Consider the following 24577-nt stretch of genomic DNA (forward strand, 5'->3'; position numbering starts at 1 on the left):
TTAATTTGACTATCTTGTTAGAGGAGGATTCTTGCCAACAGGAAGAGTTATAAGTAAATTAAGCTACCCTTTAGTTGAACTAGAGCTTAATCCTAGGGAGTTTTTCTCTGTGTACAGTGCTCTTTTTAGTATATACTCTGTATCCGTGGCTTTGCCTGACCTCCTTCACTCCTCTACATATTCCCACATGCTGAGCCCTTCACTCCCTCCCTGCCCCGACCCAATCTGTACTTTGCAGAAGCTTCAGCTGAGTCGGAGGACGAGATGATCCATCCCGAGGGAGTGGCTTCCCTGCTGCCTCCTGACTTTCAGAGCAGCCTGGAGAGACCAGAGCTGGAGCTCAGCAGACATTCACCCAGTACGTATCTCCCTCCCCACTGCGCTGTTTTGTCAATCCTGCGTAGTTGGTGGGGGGAGGTAGTTACGCCTCCTTTCATGCTAAGCCTCCTTTAAAGTCCCAAGAAGATTCTGTGACATTGTTATTTGACATCTGTTTTCATGGAAATTATGTCCTTTTTGAAGTCTGCTCTCACCCCTATATTGTGTTAACCTCTCAGAGTATTTTATAAGGCAGTGTGATTTTTCTTCTCACCTGTATACCTCCTTAACCTCCTCTGCCTCTGAATTTAGCAACAGTTCACAACTCTTTTTCATCTCTTCACCAATTGTATGTATTATGTGTTACACATTCAGTTATCCCCCCAAATGGGCATCTGCTTCAGTTTATTAATTTATTCAACAAGTTTTTACTGAATGCCTGTTGTATGCTAGCACATGCTAGGCACCAGGAATATAGTAGAGAAAAAGACAAGTCTCTGCCATAATGAAACATACAGTCTAGTGAGGAGATGGACATTAAACAAATTATTATGTCATTAACTAGAGTTACGTGATGTGAGAGTCAGTGCAAGGTTTTATGTAAGCATATAGGGAGCTTAAACCCAGTGTATAGGATTGGTTCAGGGAAGATTAATTTTTTCATATTATAAAAAATATTAAGCACCCACTTTTGCATAGTATCTCAAGCAAAAATCTATAAATGCAGCCTAAGACAGTGTACCTTTGGGAGAACATGTGCATAATACATATGGATAATAGGTTGAGAAAGTAAACCAGTGTGTAAATTAACAAGTATTTTGAATCATTATTAATGTTAGTTGTGATGGGGAAGGTGATCATTCCTATTTAATACTTCTAGAATACATGGAAGTTGCTAGCTCTTCTGATTAATATAGAAGTCCTTCCTGAAAATAGATTTTTATGAGATATTTAATGATGGGAGAAAAATAAGTTTTTTTAGAGACCTCTTTTCTCTTCAGATATAAAAGTAGCAGACCATCGATTGATCCATTTTGCTCTTAGCACTCTTTTCATCACTGATTGTAAAGCCAGGAGGAAGGGGAAAACTCTTTTATAAATTAGTTGTCATTGTTTCTTCTTTAGTAAAAATAAGCCAAAAAATTATGTATTAAATTCTGCTGTATATGTATCTCCATGTTAGAGTATACGGAGAGTTAGCACATTGTAAAACCTATTAGGGAGAAGATAATCACACACAAAACTAATAATAGAAGATGCTATGTTTTAAGACAGACAAGAATGAATGTGATGTTCAATTTTAAAGGTAATGGGGGAACCATTGAAGATTCTTTATAGAAACATGATTTTATAAGGAACTCTCTTTAAAAAGAGAGAGCCTCTCTGTGTTCTAAACATAATTTGAAACGAAAATGAGGTATGGATCCTGAAATAGATAAAACGTTTCAAAAGCAAGTAAAGATGTAGTGTGAAGGTGATCTCTCTCTTCAGAGCTTTGTGTCATCAGCAGGACTCTGCCTTTGGTTGTAGTAGATGGAGGGAGGAAAAACAGGTAAAAGGAAAGAGGTGAAAAGTCAATAAATGAATGTAGTAAATTGTGGAGTACAGCTAATAGTTACTTTATGTTCTCTTCAGTGCACTCTATCCATAAACTTTCCTCCCTCTGATCTCAGAATATGAATCTCATTATAGTTGTGGCACAGAATTTGGTCAGGGTCCTAGTGAAGTGGTAGTTTGGAGTTTTAGGTGTACACTGTCAGTCTGCCATAGGCCAGCAAAATATTAGGATTCCAGCTTATTTATTAGCTCTGGATGTTTTGGCTTCCTTTTTTTTTAGTAAGATTTTGATTAAAGTAAGGTTCCTAGTAACATTTTGGTAATCAGTAGTGGCACCTGAGGTTTCTTTTGTTTGTTTGTTGTGTTTGTTTAAGAATATGGATTCCTGGAATCTACCCCAAGAATCTCAAGGAATGTGAGTACTGAAACCTTACATTTTTTTTAAAAGTCCCCTGGTAGTTCTGTTGATCAACTCAACTTATGAATGACTAAGTGAAAGAATAGTTTTCCAGTATTATATTTAATCAGGATCCTTGGCATATATTCTAGAAACCTCCCATTAATGTGCTGTAGACAAAATCTCAAATAGGATGGAAGGGTTGTTTTATAAAATTCTTACTGGGTCTCCTTCTTAACTTCTTATCACTATACCACTTTCCTCAGATTTTTTTAAGGTGTTGGGAGTCAGTATTCACCCTCCATTGTCAAAAGTTGTTTGGATTCCCTTCTAGATCTTAACTAGGTGTACAAAAGTCCTTACTACCTTTAGTTAATTTTTTTGAAAAGAGCTCACTCTAGGAAAATTAGGGGGGAAATACAAAAACATTAAAAAATAGATAGTCAGAATACAGATTAACAAAGGTATAGCTTCAGGTGATCTTAGCCAGCCTTTGGCTTACAAAGAGCATATAGCCCTCTTTCCTGAGTATTGTACAAATCTAGATGCTGAGATTTCAAAGAAATGCTAGGTAAGTTACTTATATAGCTAGCATCAGTCAGATTAGGTTTGACATCATTACCAGGTCTCCATTCTTTTAATTTCTGCTTCTTCTTATAGTCAAGAATACCCTTTGGCCACAGGCTTTGCTGTGATCTCTATAGCCACCTTACTTGGGTCCTGCAAATCTTGCCTAGGGATTCATTTTCCAGGATAAAGAAACTACTTTCCTATATGGCCCTTAAACATTTGTCACTTTAATACATTCTACACTGCTGAGCAGCCATCTTTGCCTTTCTCCTGAAGGCTTCTGGCTTTGGAATCTTGAAAACCTTACATTCACCCTGACTTGCTTTTTAATTCCTGAAATTTATTTCTTAATCTGTTACCAATATTGGTTCTACCCTTTGCTAAAGGTGCTCAGTTTCTGCACTTATTATTAACATCTGGCTGAAGAGACTCGTGTGGCCATGTGCACATAATAGAAGATGGCATCTTCCCCAGAACTTTGTCTGCGTCACATCAGCTCTTTACAAGGAGCTAAAAAGAATTTCTCGTCTCTTTCTTATGTTTTGTATTGCTTACTAGATTCTTGTTTCATATTTGAGGATTCCCTCTAGTCGTCACCTTTTTTGCAAAACAGTGATGACCAAAACTTTCTGAACAGCCCTGCCCAGTTTTCTCACATCTCTTTAATGACTTACTAGGCAAGTGCTACTAGAGGAGTAGTCATCTAGAATCCTACCACTGCAGTTTTACAGTATCAAAATAACATTAGCCAATATAATAGCATACAATTTACAATAGATGGAGAAAAGGGGTATTTGCTTGTACATACCTAATTTTAAAATAACAACCCTAAAACTCTTAATTTGACTTGTTTAGCATATTTATCTCTGGCTAACTTTGTACATGCCTTTTATTTTATTTTTTTCTTGAAGTCACGTTTGTTCAGAGCATGTATGTGCTTACTGAAGGCCTGTTATTCATCTCAAAGCATCTTTGGTATATATGTGCTTATAACACTTGCTTTTAAGTTGAAAAAACAAATAGAGTGTTTCTTATATAGAACTTGCAATGATAAAAACAAATACTTGGGATGGTTAGACCTATAAATGTTAGCTGTTTATCTTACTACAAAAAGTAGTATGTATTCATTAGAAAAATTTTGGAAAAACTAGAAAAAAATTTTTTAAACAAATTTTTAAATCAGAAGTCTCCACAAACAAAAATAACCACAATTGATATTTTGGTGTATAATTTTCCAGTCTTTTCTTTGTCTATATATAAGTTTACGGTATCTGCAATATTCAGTCTTTACCTTCCCTCCAACCTGGTCAATTTTTTCTTTTCTTTTTTTAAAATTATTAAGCATCTGGATAGTGATTTTTTTTAAGACTTTTTTTTTAGAGCAGTTTTAGGTTCACAGCACAATTGAGAGAAAGGTACAGAGATTTCTCAGATGTCCTCTGCCCCCAAATATGCATACCCTCCCTAATTATCAACATCCCCCACCAGAGTGGTAAATTTCTTAACAACACGAACCTATACTGACATACGTAATCACCAAAAGTCCATAGTTTACCTTAGGATTCTCTCTTGATATACATTTTTTGGGTTTGGACAAATGTATAATGACATCTTCATCATTAGAGTATCATACCAGTGTATTTTCACTGCCCTAAAAATCCTCTGTACTCTGCCTGTTATCCTTCCCTCCCACCCTCTACTTTTTTTTCCCCCTTTTTTGTTAAACTACTATAAATCAGCTTCTTTCCCTTATATATATGCAAAGGAGCTTTGCCTAAAATTCATGGCAAATGTTTTCTTTTGGTTTTACTCATTTTGTAATTAACCTATTCTTGGTCATTTAATTATGAAATTATTATTATAGCCACCACATTATTTATTAATGTTTTACAGATTATTCTTTAAGTCTTTGCTAAAGAGTCTGAGCTAGCATTGTATATCCTAACCATAGTTCCTGTACACACACCTATAATGAAGTTTTTATTCTCTAACCCAAATATGAAATGGTACATATTCAGAGATCCTGTTAATCAAGTGATCATGGAGTAATGTTTTATAAAATATGTGCAGTCTTTTTTTTTTTAATCCTAATGCCACTGTCTATCCACCCGGAAAAATAAGTGCAGTCTTATAGTTGTTTCTGTAAGTTTCTTCTTTTAATTATAGAAGCAAAGACTAGTTCATTTTAGTTTGCTAGAATATAGAAATAAGAGACGAGACCTTGGGTTAGAGTTCACACCATCTGCTTTACTTGCAGTCTACTGTTAATATAGAACAAGATTTTGTGCATCATTTAAACCTTTTGTACCATATTGTGTGTATCTGGAATATTATTATTTTTAGGCTGTTTTCTAAACTGGTTCTGATCAATATTTGCATTGCTATTCCATGTAATATTTAATACTAGTAGGAAACTTAGAAATCCTCCAGTCCATCCCTTTTTCTCAGTCAAGACATTGAGACCCAAATTATTTAAGTGATTTACCCACAGTTACCTTTCTTCATGTAACATAAGTAGAAGTTTTTACAGTTTTACCTAAAGTTATTTGGAATGACCTAGATTGGTGGTTTGCAAGCTTTTTTTTAGTAGTAGAACTTATTTTTCCTTAAAAATAATCTCACCTAGAGCTCCGTATCTAAAATATAATTAGGAGGGCCCATTTTTGAAGCCCTGTCCAGTTGGCTTGAAGTAATTTTTTGGGACCTTAGGGCCTGAAAGTCATTTCTCTTAAGTACTTATTTCATGAGATTTTTGTTTTACAAACTAGTATATTAATCATGATGTTTTGGTCAAAACTAGTAGTGGCAATAGGCAGTCCAAAAAACTGGACACCAAACATAGTGAAGTCTTGAGCTTTGATTCAGTGACAAAACATTTTACAGAAATAAGTACACTTTGTACTAGACAATTTGAAGCCTCTGGTAGTTATTTTACATTTACTTGAGATATTTATAATATGTGGATTGACTCTGAGATACTAATAATATTCCAGATGTGTGCAGCGTAACTTACCAACATAACCCTGTTTCTTAGGGCTTTATATAATTTTTATTCCATGTAGAAGTCAAATAAATACAGATATATATCGACCAGCTCATGTGCTGTGATTGATTTAATTTTAGAAAGCAGCCTTGAATGAGTGTTCATGTTATGAGTCTGACTTGGTTTTCTTGCATTTGATAGGAAAAAGTTCCTCTGTTTCTGAAGAGAAAGGTGAATCTGATGATGAGAAACCAAGGAAAGGAGAAAGACGATCATCCAGGGTCAGACAGGTAATTCAGATACCTCCAGAAACATCCTTCACCTCTTTGGGTAATGATTTGGCTATCTCGTCCTCCTTTTCTTTTTCCTCAGTTTCAGAGTTGGTGTCTCTCTAGATTTCTATATAATCATCTTCTTTCTCCCCTTAATCATCTTTTTCTTTTTTTGTTTTTTAATTTATAGCTGCTTTGGCCTTCAGATCTCTAAATGAATATATAAAAAATAAAACTTAATTGTGAAAGTTAGCAGGTGGTCGTTGTTCCTAAAGCAGTACATTGTTAGAAAATATACAATTAATTATTCAATTAAAACCTTAAAGCTATATGATACGATGTTAAGTGAGCACAGTACAAAAGTATGTGTAGTGTAATTACAGCTGTGGAAAAGAATGGAAAAAAATTAAAGTATCAAAATGATCACAGTGAGTGGTAATAGGTCAGTTCTCTCCCTCCCATCACACATAGTTTATAGATGTTCAGCTTATATATTTATTTTTTTTTTCAGTTTATATTTATTTTTAAAGCTCAAAGCTAACAAATGAACTACTAGCAGTTTCATTATTGTATTCCTTTTGGTAACTCTATTTTGATTCCTACAAGAGCCCATGTTAGTCATGCATGTCTACTGTTGCATTTGTTTTTGTGTTGCTGAAAGTGTCTATCATTGAGTTTCTCCTCCTAGTGGTGTGTCTTGTGAGATGCTTTTCCTGCTCTGTTGATAGTGAGCAAATATACTTGGAACCATTGAATATCTTTTCTTTCAGGCAAGGGCAGCTAAACTCTCTGAGGGCAGCCAGGCTGCTGAGGAGGAAGAGGATCAAGAAACACCTTCCAGAATTCTGAGGGTCAGAGCAGATCGAAATTTGAAAACAGAGGAAGAAGAAGAGGAAGAGGAGGAAGAGGAAGAAGAGGAGGAAGAGGAGGAAGATGATGGCGAGGGACAAAAATCTAGGGATGCACCAGTCCTGAAACAATTTAAGGAAGAAGGAGGGGAAGAGATACCCAGAGTAAAAGCAGAGGAGGTGGTGGATGAGAGATCCCAAACTATAAGATCCCAGGAACCAGAGGGGTTAGAGAGAGGAGGGAGGGTTACAAGGTCCCAGGAAGAGGCTAGAAGAAGTCATCTGGCCAGACAGCAGGAGAAAGAGATGAAAACAGTTTCTCCCCTTGAGGAAGAAGACAGAGAAATAAAATCTTTAAAAGGCTTGGAGGAAAAATCGAAGTCACCTTCCCCTCCTAGACTGACTGAAGATCTGGAGAAGACCCCTCTTGCGCTACAACCAGAGCAAACTGCCAGTGAGGAGGAGACTCCCCCACCTTTACTTACCAAGGAAGCATCTTCTCCACCACCTAATACACAACTCCAGAGTGAAGAAGAAATAGAACCCATGGAAGGCCCAGCCCCTCCTGTCCTCATTCAGTTATCTCCTCCTAATACAGATGCTGAGGCCAGGGAGCTGTTACTATCTCAGCATACTGTGCAGTTGGTGGGAGGCCTGTCTCCTTTGTCAAGTCCTGCAGACATCAAAGCAGAATCTCCAGTAGAGAAAGTGCCAGAGGAGTGTGTCCTGCCTCTAGTTCAGAAAAGCACACTAGCTGAATCCTCAACCCAGAGGGGTCTTGAAACTAAATCAGAAAAACCTGCTCAACCACTCCCTCTAAAAGTCGAGGAATTAGCACTGGCCAGAGGGATTGTTGAAGAATCTTTGGAACAGAAGGAAGGCAGAAGGGCTTCTCATACCCTTCTCCCAAGCCACAGATTGAAACGGTCAGCTGACTCATCCTCTAGCCGGTCCTCCTCATCTTCATCCTCCAGTTCTAGATCAAGGTCTCGCTCTCCTGACAGCTCAGGCTCTCAGTCTCACTCACCTCCAAGGTCCAAGCAGAGAGATGTATCTCGGGCACATACTCACGCCAACCCTCGTGGTAGATCCAAGATGGGCTCCAGATCAACATCTGAGTCCAGGTCACGTTCCTGTTCTCGTTCACGTTCAGCATCCAGCAACAGCAGAAAAGTAAGTGTGGGAGAATCCTGGGTGCATTGATGTTCTGTCTCTACTGCAGTGATTTTCAACCCCTAGAGAACCTAGCATGATTTCCAGTGGGAATAGGAAAAAACTTCCTTCCTTCCTCAGTTCAGTATTACTTCCCTCTCATTTTGGAGTTTCATTTTCAATTCATTGATTCCCTAGGTATGGTCCTTTTTCAGTTTGAGTCCTTTTGATTGCAGAGAAAGTTGAATCCATTTACCCATTTCCTCCACTTGATGATAAACTTCTTGAAGGTAGGGACATGCCTTTTTACATGTGTATCCCAGTATCTGGCACCTAGTTGGGACTTAAACAATTTGTTGAATAATCTAGGAAGAAAGGGTGATCACTAAGTCAAACAGGAATAAACATAAAGGTAAAAAGATCCAAAGTATTAAATTGAGTCAGTAGAAGTTGAAGAATTCAATATCTACTGAATAGATACCACATAAAATAATTTGCCTAATGTGTTTCATTTCTTTAGTCTCTGAGCCCTGGAGTCTCCAGGGACAGCAGCACCAGCTACACTGAAACCAAAGATCCCTCTTCTGGTCAGGAGGTTGCAACTCCACCAGTGCCACAACTGCAGGTCCTTGAGCCAAAGGAGTGGACTTCCACCTCATCCTCTATCCAAGTGAGGCATATGAGCCAACCTGAGCCAGCCGAAAAGCACGTGACCCAGAGGTTACAGCCTGAGCGGGTAGGGTATTATGCCCCCTCCCTAGAGGGAGATGGAGGATTAGGCATGGTTTTCCCTTTTGTCTTAGATATAAAACTGAAAATGCTGTCTGGACAAGGGTCAGTAGAAATGTAGAAGGTTGGGGCTACCTGTTAGAATCTACTTTCATTTCCAGATCCTTGGTTCATGAAAGTTCTCCATGCATCTGAACAGCAGGGTTCTCATCTTCAGGGCTCTCAGGGTCAGTTCTTCTCAGAACATCTTTTTTCTGCCCAAAGGAAGCCTTTTCTCAGTTTTCTCAAAGAAGAATTCTAATAAAGTGATTGCTGGCATGGAAATTCTTTAATTAACGTTCCATTCCACTTCCTAAAATAACGAAAATCAGTAGGGCTGTGTGCAGAGCTGGTGCTATATATGTTGTGCCCTGCCTTTTACCAGCTCCATGTTAAAGAAGAGGAACCAAGCAGATTTAAGTACGTTGCTATGTTTGTTTTGCTGTGTTTGTCCTGACAGGGGAGCCCAAAGAAGTGTGAAGCTGAAGAGGCAGAGCCACCAGCTGCCACACAGCCCCAAACCTTGGAGACTCAGACCTCTCACCTACCAGAATCAGAAAGGATTCATCGCACTGTGTAAGTGATATCTCTCACCTGGGGCGTAACACTCCTGGTTTGTGGGATAGTTCTTTGCTCCCTAGAGTTCTTTGGCTAACTTCTAGTTTCCTTTTAAAACATGGAGGGAGAACTTTACCTGGACTAAGTCTAGGGTTCAGTTAGTATGTTGAGAGCTGCCACTGGAACTCTGAAGGTAGTCTGGAAAGTGGTGGTGAGAGCATAAAGAAACCCAAATCTATAATCTGACCAAAATAGTTCCTTTGTGGAGGAGGCAGCAGAGGCTTCTGTTTGCAAATTCAAGACAATGTAAGGGAAATGACTTAGACATTTTAACTCAATCTTTTGACAAATTTATCAACTACATCTGAGCCTGAGAACACAGTTTAATAAAGGATATTGAGAGTCTATAAAGAAAAGTACAGGCGAGTCCTGTTTTTTAGTTTCTGTATTTCTCTGGTTATTAAGTGTCATTTTACTAAGCACAGTCTAGCCTAGTTACCTCTCAGAGCATACCATACAGCAAAATAGGAAGTGCATATCAAGTCAGAAGTTTACTTCTGGGCTTCTAAGATCCTTGGATTGATTTTACCACTCATGTAATTAATGTGAATTTTTTATTCCTTATATGTAGTCCTAGAAAAATACTCATATCAAATTAAATTTACAGTCGAACAGGTATATCATTCATTATTCTTAGCTAGAATCTTACACTGCTTTGGTCAGTGTCCTGTGTAGACAGTTTGCCTAACTTTGTTCCATGATTGTTTTAATGACATTTTAACACTAATATTTCTGATATGATTTTTCCCTTTATGTGCATATCTAATAATTTGCATTCTTCTTAGAGCTATATTTGCCTCTGATTTTGGAGGGTGGTGGGCAGTGACATGATTTATTATCTCGTTTTCTTAAGGTTTTAAATAGTTTTGGACTCTTAGCTTTTGCCTTGCCACTGTCAATTGTAATATTCTTGCCTCTGCTGCCATCTTGTGGCCATTACTTTTTTGGTTTGAAAGCTAAAAGTGCACTTTGAAAAGTTTTTGTTTTTCCCTTTTGGGATGGGTACATTATCCCTTGGGAAAGGGTTTTTCTTCTAGGACCTTAAAGTGAAAACCCAGCGGATTCTGGAAGGTGTTCAGGATTCCCCAGCTACACCATCGATGAGGAAATGGGGTGACACCTTCCCTTCCCTATCCATCAGTCAGAGATGATACCTGCCCCTTCCCTCCCCCATCCCATGAGAGTACAGCTTATCTTCTCTGTAATGACAGTTTCAAAGTAGGTGTTGACAACCTGCTACTAATTGGGCCTGAGGAACCGCCTCCTGTGTATCTTGAAAAGCAAGTAGTTTTCTGAAAAGTTGCTTGCTTGCCCTAAAATTCTGTGGGTCTCAGATCCTGGCAACAGAGCAGCACTTTATGCTGTTTTGAAGGCACTTCTTCTCTGGATTTTCACATGCAAGTCCAGGGCAAACAAACCTTGGAGTCATACACAGTTTTTCTCCTCAGGTAAAGGTGGTTTTGATCTTCATTTTATGACTGAGGTCATCTAGTCACATTGATTCTGGCAAGGTGATAGGCAGATGGCACCTTGGGCAAATACTGAGATTGCCCATTGTTGCCTAGGCAAGCTTCAGTGGAGCAGCCTATAGATTAGAAATGCAGTCTGAGCTCGGGAGTAGCTCCCACACCTCCCTCCTACCTGCTTTCCTCCTGCCTGCCTACCAGATGGTCTATTCAACAGCCTAACAAAACGACATGCCCCAAAGCCTAAACCCATAGGCTGTTCTGGCATTGGATTTGGTAAATGAATCTTTTGAGAAGTTTGCCTCTTTCTGGAGGCCCTGCTACAGCTGATTCACAGCCCTCCTGGTCTCTGACACCTCTAGAGTGCTAGTGTTCAGCCCGGTGGCCTCTGGAGCCCTGGCCAGTTTTAAAAGTGGGATCAACAGTGAGTGCTAAATGGAAAAGACCGTTTGTGGCTTAACCTTTGTTTTCCTCTCTTTCTCAACAAGAAGTCACATTTCTTGTTAAAAACAAAGCTAGGGCCTATTGATTCAGTAAAGTGTTTTTTAAAAAAACTAAATCTCAAGAACTGTTACCACTTGGAAGAGATTGCCTAACTTTTTTTTTTTGCTGTGCTTGGTTAAATCCATTCTGATTCTGATTGTGCCCTGAAGAATTCTAGATTTATGAGGTAAGGTATCTTTTTCATTTCTTGGGGCAGGAATTGTGAGCCCTCAGTCCTATTTCAGTTGAGCCCTATTCCAGAATCCAATCCTCTGCCTGCTATAGATACAACAAAAATTTCCTCATACAGCAGAAAGTAATTCTCTCTTTTAAAGGAAAAAAAGAGAAAACTTTGGGCAACTGTATCATCCAGCAGTAGTTAATTCAAACCCAGATTTTTCTAAATACAACTTTCCTGTGTATACAAACCTTGCAGGCAATAGCAACATTGGGCTCTTGGCACTATGCTTATTTGTTCTTTTGCCTGAGTAGGAGGAAAGATACGGTCCTTTAAGCCAATGTGACAGTGTAATTGATACTCCCTAGGGGACCTACAATGCCAGTATGCCAAATGATGCTTGTTTTAAACGGTAGAATTTATTGTTATCAGTAGGGTTTGCTCACTGAAATCTTGGTATCTGAGAACATACCATGTAAAACCATACTGTCCTTGGTTATCTTGGAATCAGTATGCTCCTGAGGGTGTTCTGTATTTAAATCTCACCGCCTAAGGTTAGTCAGATCCCACCATTTCTTATTAAATTTCATCAGGTCCTCAGCTGCTTGTTAATTTTCTGTAGTAACTAAATGTCTATAGAAATGTCCTTTTGAATTAGTTTTTCTGAATCTCATTAATATTCAGGCATGAACTATAATGTGATGTTATTAATCTCCAAGTAGTTCTATCCTTTTCTTCTGGGCTACAGATGCTTTGTGTGCTGTTTAATTATGGGTAGATGTCACCCACCCCCAATCCCCATGTAATTTCACCTATGTTTCAGAGATACAGGAAACATTTGTGCAAGAACTTAAATAGTAGGAAGAGAGATGCCTTTTGTCTAAAAGGGACTACAAAGAAATTCTGTGTGGGGCTCTGAGACTTAGCTAACAAGGCTTTGGTTCTGCAAGCAGATTGAGTCCCCTTTGGGGACAATTTCCAGGTTTCCTCTTTTTCTTATGAAAATAATATCTTGCGAATTCTTGGATCCCACAGATTTGATCATGGGGAAATAGAATAAGCTCATGTCTTAAAAAGGACGGCGATAACGTGGTAAAATTCTTACTCTTGAAAAAAGTGAGAATTTCCATTAAAAGAAAATTCTTAAAAAAAAAAAATTCTTCCTCCAAGGAAGCCACTTTCAGAGCAGCACATTGGCAGCTGAAAGTATTTTAGAACAAATGATGTAGAGGCAACATTTGAGGATGTTTGACAGTAACAGCTCTCTGTAGGGTAACAGTCTCTATGGGAATTCTATCCAAAAATATTTTTTAAGTAGAAAACTTCTGGTTCAGTGAACATTTATTAAAGTGTCCATTTGGTACCCGCAATGACAACCTAATTTGGAAATATTTACTGAGCATTTGTGTTAGACCCTGGGCTAGGGGGTCAAGGGATGCAGTCCCTGACCTTGAAGAACTCTGCAGGGTCAAGTAAACCAGTGATTATTATACAATGATGGGGACATTGCTGAGAACCTGTCAAGCCAATTACTGAGTACCATTGAGCACTCAGAGAAAGAGCAGTTTACTCTTTGAGGACAGTCAAAAAAAGCTCCAAAGGTGCCGTCAAATGAGATAATGGCTTATTAAACATATATGTGTTTTATGCATAGCCTTACCTTTTCTTGGGGTGTCTTCCAAGCCAGACTCTTAAGAGCAAACCAGTATCATATTGTTCCATGTGAATAAGTACTGTTATTACCCCCACTTTACAGATTAAGAAACTGAGAGAGTCAGGAACTCGCCCAGTATCACACTACATGTATAGGGTGAGGCCAGGGCCCAGACTGATCCCTAGCCAGTTTGACTCCAGAGCTCTCAATCTTACTGAGCAGACAGGGAAAAGTGAAAAGGAACTTTGAGTGTAATGTATAAATATGACTGCTTTATCTTGCAGTTGGTGTGTAAGTTTAAGATTTTAAGCAGCAGGGAGGAAATTTTAGTCCTGGCAAAAAGTTCTCATATTACAAATGAGGTAATACTAAGCTTTTGGTCAGATACCCAGAAGCTTGTATTAGTGTGAAATCTTTATTTCCTGTAGGATGCAAAGGGAGCACCTTTGCAGTCAACAAATGAGCATTTTGTGCACCTACTGGATGCTTTTTTGAATGATTAGAGGCAGCTTCCCATTTTACATTTAGTCTGGTGAAGATACTTATGATTAATAATTTCCATTTAGTTCCCACTTTCTGCTCAGCAGATCTGCTCCCTCCACCTCCCCATAACGGTTCTCTCACTTCAGTTTCTTATCTACTTCAGAGCCCTCACCTTGGAGCCCTTGCTCCAAGAAGTGTCCTCAGTATTTTAGCTTCCCAAGGTCCCCTTGCCCTGTTTATCCTTTCTTTCTGGCTCCAGGGGACCCTGGGGCAGGGTGACCTTATTAAAGACTCTGTGAAACAAAGTTGTCTGTTATCTCTTCAGAGACACCTCCCTTCCCCCTACTGGTAATTCAAAAAGGAACTCTCTGCTTATCCACTCTTTCCATCTTCCCGGAGAAAGGACTGGTTGGAGTAGTAACACGTGGTCATTGCCTGCGGTGAGCAGCCAGTTACTGTAGAGTGATTGGATAGTGCCAGATCTCATCCCACCTCCACGCCTTGAACCAGCTGATCTGGTTTCAGTGTTCCGTGCCTGGCTTGTTGGATAGAGAGAGGTGGGCACGGAAGAAATTGTTCATGACCCTCCAGTCTGTGTCTCTTTTCAACTTTGGCTTTGTTATCTCCTTATCATTTTTCACTCCCAGCTCTGCTGTTTCCTTTCCTTCTACTCTCTGGAATCTTCCGGGCAAGCAGCTGTAACTGTATGTCCTCTCCACCCAGCCCCCTTCCCCGACCCCCGGGAAGACCAGGAGAGAGCACCCTCTCCCTGCGGGGTTAGGCCTCGGTAGCTGTTGTAACCTGAGAAAAGGAGGAAAAAGGCCAGGCCTATTGAGCCAGCAGTGAGCTCCCTGTGGCCTGCCAGAGGATAAGAACCTTGCTCACTCAGCGCCCTCCCTCTTTTCTTTCCCCTCCCCTGCTGCAGCAGGGCCCTCCCCCGTCCGCACACACGGGCTGCTGGGTAAGTGGCAAGATGGCTCCCCTGCATGTCTCCGGCTGATCGCCGCCGCTCCGCCAATACAATAGAGCCAGCCACTACCAGCAGCCTGGCCCTCTTCCTCCTCCTTCTCCAGGGAGACCAATCCAGCCGAATTCGGGGTTTGCCGTGAGGACTTAACGCTTATCTCTTAAAAGCCAGATCTATTTTAGCCTCCCCCTCACCACCACCACCACCACCTCCCCTTCCATTTACCATTTTTTGGATCCCCAGTTGCTGCATCTCGATTTTCTCTCTCTGGATCGGGTGGCTGGGGAGGAGGTGGTGGGATCTTGGGACAAGGAAGGTGTTTTGTTTTGTTTAATTTTTTAGGATTTTTTTGTTTGGTTTTTGTTATTTCTTCCATTCCAGAAAGGGATAAACAGCACTTCCAGGGGGAGAAAAAAAATCATGTTATCAGAAAGCAAAGAAGGGTGAGAGCTTCACATTTCCATGTATCCCTTTTCCCCACCGCTCTAGCCTACCTCACCTCCCTTCTCTTCCCCATGGCTTTCATTCCGTCTTTCGTTTTGGTTTGTTTTCAGTCATTCTGCTTCCCCCCTTTGTCCTTCCTGCCCGATTTCTAATTGGCCCCACTTGCCCTCTCTGTGTGGGAAATAGGTAGTTTCTGGATAAGCTTGTTCTTTAGATTTAGGCAGTTGAATCTCGTGTTTCTGTGGGAGCCTGTTAGCTGGGGGCACAGTTCCGATTTTCCCCTCCCCCCTTCCCGTGCATCCCTCCCTGCCTGCTCTGGGGAGGCTGTTCTGACCTCTGAGTGTCAGTCAGCCTGTCGGGAATGCCGAATTTTCTGGTGGTGCTTATCAGCCTGGGGAGGCTTGGTTTCCCCTTCCTGAGACTTGGGCCTCTCATCATCTTGATTTGATACCCGCCCCCGCAGTGTTTGGGTGGTGGTAGGGGGTGAGATTAGAGGTAGAAGTTAAGGATGGAGATGGGAAAAAAAGGTGGGAAGATAGTTTATCTGAAGTGCCTCTGGGGTTCATTGCCTGACATGGGAGCTAACGTGTGGTTTGGAGGGGTTGGGGAGTGGGTTCAGTGTTTGGGGAGAGGATGCATGGTGTGGGGGCGGGTGTGTCCTGACTGGGAGGCCTGCTCTCTTTATCTCTTGGAAGTTGGAATAAGGGAGTGGGAGAAACTGGGCGAAAGCCGAATGTAAGAACAGTTCCTACACCTCTGAGCAGGTAAAAGTGGCCTGGTTCTTCTCTGAGCTTTCATACTCTGTCTGCAGTTTGAGTTTTTCCTTTTGGATTAGAGAGGGTCCTTGTTGAAGCTTGAACCCTCACCAGCCTTATTCTCCCTGCAGCCCCCACCCCCATCATTTCTCCATTCCTGGTGTCTCCAGGTCCTGTGGGTCAGTAGGCTTTTACTTATTAAGCAGTTGAATAAACACAAGGTTGGGATCATTTGCCACAGCCCTGGCTGTTCTTTCTCATCTTTTCAAGGAATCGGGTTTCCTTCATGCAATTTGGTTAAGTAAGGGGGCCTGTGCCCAAGGGATAGGGAAGCCACGGGGTTGTGGGCAAATCACATCACTTCTGAGGGACTGTTTTCATAGAGGGGTTTTTCTCTTCATATAAGGGCACTCTGGTGAATTACCTAAGAATAATTGGAGTCTGGACCCCACACATCACAGCTTTATCTCATCTGGGCAGTGGATGGATGTGGTTGTGGTGATCTGTGCTTTTTTCCCAAGGAAAATGGTTTCCTGCTTTTCCTGTGGGGGGAGGTCTCTAGTCTCATCTGAAAAGCAGCCCTCTCAACCCCACCCAGGTGATGAGGCATGCGGGTTTCCTTGACCCAAAACCTAACATCTTGCTCTCTCTTCCCCTTGGTTCTTTCCTGCCCTTCCCTCCCAACCTCTCCCCATACTGACAGTGAGGAGAAGGAGGAAGTGACCATGGACACAAGTGAAAACAGACCTGAAAATGAGGTTCCAGAGCCCCCCATGCCTATTGCAGACCAAGTCAGCAATGATGACCGCCCAGAGGGCAGTGCCGAGGATGAGGAGAAGAAAGAGGTAAATATCCAAGCCACCTGCTGGGGTGGGTGGGCAGGAGTGGACATAGGGGAAAGAGTAGACCACTCTGGTGACCCCTCTTACACAGTGGGATAGCTTAAAGAAGGGGCTAGGTGAAGACTTGGATCAGTATAGGGCCATGGGAGAATTCGCTGGTTTAGCAAGGGAGACCCCTTGTGATGGGGACAGGGCTCATTCGTTCCCCTTTCCTGGTTTGGGAAGTAATGCAGTCCAGACTCTTGAAAGTTTTGTAACCGCCAGGAAAGTCAAGTTAATGGCCCTTTATCTAAGACCCAGGCTCAGCTTTCCCTGCTACCTTCTTTAGCTTTTCCCTGTGGTAACCCCTCTAGCTTTCCCTCCTTTTTAAAAGCCTGTTGGAGCTCAGCGCCATCTAGTGGGCCTTGGTGGTTCTCAGCTGACCACCATGCTGAGGAATTTTTGTCCCTCATCTGCCCCCCAGTGGTCTCATTGCAGAGATGTAGCTGCTTAGAAGCTAGCCCCTGGGGTGATCCCAACGGTCCCTTCCCCGTTTCTGTAACCTCTCTACTTTTCTGGCATATATATTATCTTGTGTCCTGCACCCAATTCAGGGGGTTCCCCCCATCAGAGCCAGCGAAGTCTTCTTGGCTCTTAAAGTAATTAGAGAATTAGCTGGGTTTGGGAGTAGGGTAAGAGGGTGGGAGGGACCGTTGTGTGTGTAGCCTTTCTTTGGTGTGTGTTGCGGGGGGTGGGGGCCGGTGAAAGTGATTTGATGTGCAGAATATTATTTATTACAAGGTCCTTCTTCCCCGTAAAACTTTGTCCAAGTACCTCATGTACGGTAATCCGCCCGTAAAATATAACCCTGCCCAACTGGCCAATCGCTGATGCCGCCTCTTCCTCTGGACCCACCCGCTGCTACTGAGCTGCCCAGTCAGAGCCGAGTCTGCTATCCAGGTGTCTTGGCCAGAGGGGGGCATGTGTATGGGATCCTGTGATGGGCCCTCTTTTGCCTCCCTGCCTTGCTTACATCAGGGGGCCGAGAAGAGCACTGTTCTGGAGAGACTTGTATTGAGAAAACAAAAAGCATTTGGAAAGGGGTGGACTTGCATCATCTCCCTCTTTGGGACACCCCAAGAAGAGCTTGTGTCACTGCTGGGGCGCCTGCCCACATGCCCTTACCCTTTTGAGGACTGTGGGTTGCCTTGTTTGCTACAGACTGTTGGGATCCCCATCTAGGTCACCAAGACCTCCTAAAGAATCAATGTTTGTGATCACAGTGCCATGCTGTAAAATACCGAGTGGGGCTCTCGGCTTAAGCTGTGACGACTAGGAACCCTGCAGAGAAGTCTAGGGTCTGAGCCCAGGGATTTAATGCTGATGACAGCCCAGCCATGTCTCACCACTTGCTCATCAGATGGACTTTCCTTTGGTCCCTGTTGTCCATGGTGAAGGGCAGCATGTTGGTTGCTCCAACTTCTCCTCCATCCCTGGAGGCAGGGGCTCATCCATCCACCTGACTGGAACCACTGTCTCAGCTGGAGTCCCTGAGGAGATGCCACACACCACTCTCAGAAGAACAGTATTCTGACCTTGCTGCTGAATGTGTGCCAGGTCCTGGGGCTATCCATCTACTGCCCCCAGGCTGCCTTCAACAGAGGTTCCATGATCCCACTCGGTGAGAGGACCCCCTCCCCAGTTACAGGCAGAGGAGAAAGGGACTCTGGAGTCATCACCTGGATTCCAAGTATTGGGTGGTGGTATTGCTGCAGCTTGCCACTGGTGGACATAGGGTCCTGCCTGCCTCCCACGATAAAAGGCCAGGACCACTACTGCTGCTCACGGGCCATCTCATCAGGGACTGCAAGATGATGCCCCTGCAGGGCTGGGACTGATGTCTCTGCCCCTTTTCCCCCTGTACCCCTCGCTGAGCCTGCCCACCGCCAGTGAACTGTCTTGACATCATGGAAACTGGGCAGCGTCCCCCCACACGTTTCCCTCCCGCCCCCCCTGCGCCCCTGGGAGGACTCTGGCAGTGCCGTGCTGACCACCACGCCGTGCGCCCACCTTTTTTGCCAACCCAACCCCCCACCAATTGCACAGCGCCTAGCAGGGAGGGCTCATTCTGATTGGACCGGCGGTTGACTAGATACAGTACACAGTGAGGTGCGATTGGCTGAACTGAAGATCCCAGGTGTGAGATGGTACCTGGAACATTTGTCATATTCCTAGTTTATTTTCCTCTTTATTTTCTTCTTCCTCTTTTTTAATCTTTTATTTTTTTTCTTTCTTTTTTTTTTTCTGATTTCTTTATTGGATTTATTTATTTATTTGGTTCATGTTTTTCCTGTTTTAATTAAGACTTTTTTTTTTCTCACTAACTTACCCATCAAGAGCGGCCCGGCTAGGGTTCAGGCTGGCCCTTAACGGAGACCAAGGAGACTTGGTTAGACGACACAAACGGGGCTGGGGGTTGGATGGGGAAAAGGGATTTCATCAAGAGGGTCCTGCCCTACCCTTTAGAAGGGTGGTAGGTCTTAGTTTTTCCAGAAATAAGCACTTAAATCTGAAAATGCTCTATTCCCCTTTCGCTTTCTCTTCCTCTTTTTGCTCTGTCCACAGTCTTCCTCCCACTGAGTGTTTGGGGCAGAAACTTGCTCAAAAGCAAATTTGGCAGTTTCTGGTCCTTGGCAGAGCCCCTAAGGCATAAGCCCTGTTTGGAGAAAAAACAGTGAGGCTCTGCTAGTGCTCCGTACAGTGGTTGGAAATCTGAAACTCTCCCTGGTGACAGTGTGCCCTGCATAAAAACCTGTCTTTACCAAAGACACTTTTAAATTCTTTCTGCTGGCGCTTGGCTCAGGAGGCTCATCTCCACTGAGTCTGGTGCTGTCCTTTTCCACGGTGTGGTGGGGGTCTAGGCAGTCTTAACAGTCTGCTCTCCAAGCCACTGTCAGTGGATGTCAGGCTGGACACTGAGAAAAGGAGGGGGGTTACCTTATTTAAGTTGCCATCCCAAAGTTGGTTTTCCTTGTTTCCTCGTGTTTTCCTCGAGTTAGCAAGGAAGACCTCAGCAGGGTAGATGACCCAGTTCTGGGGACAGCTTGTTGGAAGAGGGCATGAGCAAGGCCTTTAAAAGGCTGGACGCTGCTGAATTCCTCTTCCAGCTTATTTCTGGTTAAGCTAATACATAGGTGTGGTATGGACTAGATGACTTTTCCCTGCTGTGATGTTTGGTTTTATTTTTTTCTCTAACTTGCATTGATTCTGCTTCGTTTTTGCCGTTTGCCGCTTCTGTTTTGGTCTCTGTCTGTCTCTGTGTCTTTCTCTCTGTGTCTTTGGAGCCTGTGCTAAGACTGCCCCATCTAACCTCCTTCCCCCCTCTCTGTGGGGTGTGTCTCTTTCTCTTTTTTTTCCCCCCTTTTCTTCTCTATACAGAGCTCGCTGCCCAAATCATTCAAGAGGAAGATCTCCGTTGTCTGTAAGTCTAGCCCCATATCCCTGATAAAAGTCCAGAATACCATAAAAATCAGAGTTCATAGAGAAATAGATTCCCATTCTCTCTCAATGGCATTCATGAGTCACCCCCCCTGCCATCCCACCACTTCCACCCAGCATATATACATCTTTTTGGCATGTGTAGGGTTCCATTTTGAAATTCAGAACTTTATAGACAATCTTGTCATTTTTCCCCAGTCACATTTCTTTCTTAACTCTAATGAGATGCACTGTGAGATGTCTCACCATTTCTTATCTAGTCTTCCCTGCTTTTCTTTCAGATATCTGAACCCTCAGAACCAGGAGTGGGTTTTTGAGGGATTCCTATAAAATGCTCACCAGTTTGTGCTTTATTCTAAGAGAGCATCTGAGAAAATGAGAGTGCCCACACCTCAAACAGTAACATTTTTAACATTTTCCCAGTGAGAAACTCTAAGCTGACAAAGATGTAATAAATCTTTATGACTTAAAATATCAGTCTGTAGTGTGAAAATTAACCTAAAGTGTGACTAGTCACACCATGATCTAAAATCAGCTTTACTTAGATTTTAATATCCCATAGTCTTGTTTTTCTCATTCCCATGTTGTCTTCAGTCTGTCCTCCCAGTACTTTAGATTTTCTGCCACTGAGAGTTTAAACTGCTCACCAGCCTAGTTACCTCCCCCATGTTGCCTTCAGAGATCAGTAGTTTTCATCTATCAGGAAGTGGCTCTAGGCCTTTTATTGTTTACTCTGAAGCATGATTTCCCCAGTCCCCAAATGTGATTTCCTTAGGTTAACCTTTTACTAAAGTTCTAGTCTCGAAGGCTATCTATGGGTATTGTGTTGTGAACCAGCAGAGGACCTGAGATCATCTAACTGTGGGGTCCTATTTCTTGGGGACAGCAGCAACCAAGGGGGTGCCAGCTGGAAACAGTGACACAGAGGGGGGCCAGCCTGGTCGGAAGCGGCGTTGGGGAGCCAGCACAGCCACCACACAGAAGAAACCTTCCATCAGTATCACCACCGAATCACTCAAGGTGAGGTGGGAGGGGCTGGGGAAGGGAGGATGAGGTACATGAGGTGGGAGTAGACATGGGCCCAGTGTAACGGGGTGGGGGGTATCTGTGTCCCAGAGCCTCATCCCCGACATCAAACCCCTGGCGGGGCAGGAGGCTGTTGTGGATCTTCATGCTGACGACTCCCGAATCTCTGAGGATGAGACAGAGCGTAATGGTGACGATGGGACCCATGACAAGGGGCTGAAAATATGCCGGACTGTCACTCAGGTAAGCCTCCTGCACCCCAGTGTTAGGAGAGGGGGCCATGGGTGCAGAGCAGGCAACTGAGTGAGGAGCTAAGGCAGAGTCCTAGAAAGGAAATCTCCCATCTGTGCTGAGGGTTGGGTTAATTGGCCCTTGCAGGAGTCAGCTGACTACCAGTTGTAACCTTTTGCCTGTAATAAAGGTTTTATTAGAATACAGCAACACCAGTTCATTTTCTCTCATCTGTGACCACTTAAGTGCTATAGTCAGAGTTGAATAGTTGCAACTTTATGATCACAAAGCCTGCAGTGTTTAATATCTTGCCTTATTCAGAAAAAAAATTGCCAACTCCTGCTTTAGTTTTCCTCATGGCAGACTTAGAGGCATTAACAATCCCAGGATCTGGTGGAGGTGACGCTAATGATGAAATCTCCCCGCAAGGAATCCAGAGGCTGTGCCAGTTTGGTGTTTAAGAATTCCTCCGTTATCTGATACCTTACAGGTGGTACCTGCCGAGGGCCAGGAGAACGGGCAGAGGGAAGAGGAGGAAGAAGAGAAGGAGCCTGAAGCAGAAGCCCCTGTACCTCCCCAGGTCTCTGTAGAGGTGGCCTTGCCCCCACCTGTGGAGCATGAAGTAAAGAAAGGTGGGTGCAGCATTGTGAGTGAAATATCGGGCGGCTCCCTGAATTCCCAGAGCACTTCATTTGGACCTGTTTTAAAGCATTTAATGTTTTCTGCCTTCTGTTCTAGTATTTTACACATCTGTCTTATCTTCTCCTCCTAGTTATCAAGCTACTTGAGGGCTAGGTTGGAATCTGTTTAATCTTTGCGTCTCCATAATGAGGAGATCAGCCTGGACAGTCCCTTGCACAGTGTAGGTGCTCAGCACATTTAGATGGAAGAGTGACTACTGGTAGGGGATTAAAAGTTCTGCTGGAGGTGAGAGAGCCAGCATTGAGCCCTGCTGAAAACCATTCATGTGCTCTATTTGATAGTGACTTTAGGAGATACCTTAACTCGACGTTCCATTAGCCAGCAGAAGTCTGGAGTTTCCATTACGATTGATGACCCAGTCCGGACTGCTCAGGTGCCCTCCCCACCCCGGGGCAAGATCAGTAACATCGTCCACATCTCCAACTTGGTAAGTCATTGTTTCCCACAGTGCAGCTTGGCTCAGAGTCTGAGCTTCAGACTCAGGTTTCTTAGGTTCAACTCCTAGAACTGCCAGTTACTCACTAATTGACTCCGAGTGAGTTACTTAACCTCATGACCCGTCTCCTCATCTGAAAAATGGGGAGAAAAAAGTATCACCCTGCAGGGTTGTCTTGCAGAGGGCCTGGCCCATGATGTCACAGTCAGTGTAACTGCTCTTCTCACATTCGTGCTAGAGGGTTCCTGACCTCTCTGGCCTTGCCCAAACTTTGAAGCTATACTGTCGCAGTGGTGTGGGAATCTTCGAACTGGTTCTAAGAGTATTGTTCTTGCCTTCTTCAAGATCCTGAAATTCCATTTTCATTGGCAGGTTCGTCCCTTCACTTTAGGCCAACTGAAGGAATTGTTGGGGCGTACAGGAACTCTGGTGGAAGAGGCTTTCTGGATCGACAAGATCAAATCTCACTGCTTTGTAACGGTGAGGGGAAGGAGCTGATTCTCTAGGTTATGGCCTGTATTTCCTTTTGTGACCAATGTGGGCAGGTTTGAGGGTGTTGTGGCAAGTGGGAGGGATTGAAGGCCTGTTGTGACCCTCTGCCTCCTCCCTTCCTCCATTAGTATTCAACAGTAGAGGAAGCAGTTGCCACCCGCACAGCTCTACATGGGGTCAAATGGCCCCAGTCCAATCCCAAATTCCTTTGTGCTGACTATGCTGAGCAAGATGAGGTAAGAAACCAAGGGAAGGGGGTGGAGGGCAGAGGAGGCTATCATCTGCTAGGTTCCAGCTGAGATCCTGGCCAAGCCTGTCGTCACTGAGATTCCTTCTCCCTCCCCTTTGGTTCCTTTAGTTGAACCATGGGACTCCAAAATCTGTTCACTGGTACCTGGGCTCCTTCAGTGGGAGTGATGTCATCTCCATCCTGACTGTCCTTGTCCCTCCTCTGCCTGCAGCTGGATTATCACCGAGGCCTCTTGGTGGACCGTCCCTCTGAAACAAAGACAGAGGAGCAGGGAGTACCACGGCCGCTGCACCCCCCGCCCCCGCCCCCAGCCCAGCCACCACAGCACCCCAGGGCAGAGCAGCGGGAGCAGGAGCGGGCGGTGCGGGAACAGTGGGCAGAGCGGGAGCGGGAAATGGAGCGGCGGGAGCGAACTCGATCAGAGCGTGAATGGGATCGGGACAAAGTTCGAGAAGGGCCCCGTTCCCGTTCACGGTCCCGTGACCGCCGCCGCAAGGAACGTGCAAAGTCTAAAGAAAAGAAGAGTGAGAAGAAAGGTACTTATTTAGCTTGCGGGGGGAGGGTGCATACCCACTAGAAGGTGGGAAAGGGACCCAAATGGGATGGGACACAGGGTCTTATGACTCACTTTCTTCCACCTCAGAAAAAGCTCAGGAGGAACCACCTGCCAAGCTGCTGGACGACCTTTTCCGTAAGACCAAGGCAGCTCCCTGCATCTATTGGCTCCCACTAACTGACAGCCAGGTGAGTGCCTGCCTTCCTGCCCTGCTCAGAGCTGCATCAAGACTTGGGGGCCGAGCAGGGGGAGAGTCATGTGACTAGAGTGTGAGTAGGCCCAGGTATTGGTTTAGGATAGTAAGGAAGAAATTAAGCATCACAAAAGAGGCAGCTTTAAGGCCCAGTTAGTTGAGGACACCACAGAGGAGCCAGACCCAAGAAGGTGGAGGTAAACACAGAAATCAGAACTGTGTGTGTGTGTCTCAGGAATCTGGCTGTGCCAACCGTGCTTCACAGAAATTGACTTTAGTTAGCTGAGAAATCTTGTGTTTTCTAAACTCATTCATTTTTCTGCCCTTTTTTTTTTTTTTTTTTTTTTTAAATTTTGTGGGGGAAGTAGTTAGGCCTGTTTATTTTTAATGGATGTTCTGGGCATTGAACCCAGGACATCACATGTATGCTAAGCATGGGCTCTACCACTGAGCTATATA

At 43.6% G+C, this 24577-nt stretch overlaps 1 protein-coding gene across 7 annotated transcripts in view; it reads left to right on the forward strand.

Moving 5' to 3' along the window:
- ACIN1 (apoptotic chromatin condensation inducer 1) overlaps positions 1-24577 on the forward strand; it is a 29991-nt gene that overhangs the window by 4148 nt on the left and 1266 nt on the right. Inside the window, exons 4-18 of one of the 7 annotated variants that reach the window (XM_074365783.1) lie at positions 239-358; positions 6027-6115; positions 6868-8118; positions 8618-8833; positions 9326-9441; positions 16617-16758; positions 20173-20215; positions 21122-21252; positions 21385-21501; positions 21980-22121; positions 22473-22618; positions 23000-23107; positions 23248-23355; positions 23581-23905; positions 24013-24113. In XM_074365783.1, the coding sequence (XP_074221884.1) occupies positions 239-358; positions 6027-6115; positions 6868-8118; positions 8618-8833; positions 9326-9441; positions 16617-16758; positions 20173-20215; positions 21122-21252; positions 21385-21501; positions 21980-22121; positions 22473-22618; positions 23000-23107; positions 23248-23355; positions 23581-23905; positions 24013-24113 (3155 nt within the window). The other 6 variants (XM_074365782.1, XM_074365781.1, XM_074365780.1 and 3 more) reach the window with 6 other exon arrangements.

The sequence above is a fragment of the Camelus bactrianus genome, chromosome 6, assembly GCF_048773025.1.
Source record: "Camelus bactrianus isolate YW-2024 breed Bactrian camel chromosome 6, ASM4877302v1, whole genome shotgun sequence".
NCBI classification, from domain to species: domain Eukaryota; kingdom Metazoa; phylum Chordata; class Mammalia; order Artiodactyla; family Camelidae; genus Camelus; species Camelus bactrianus.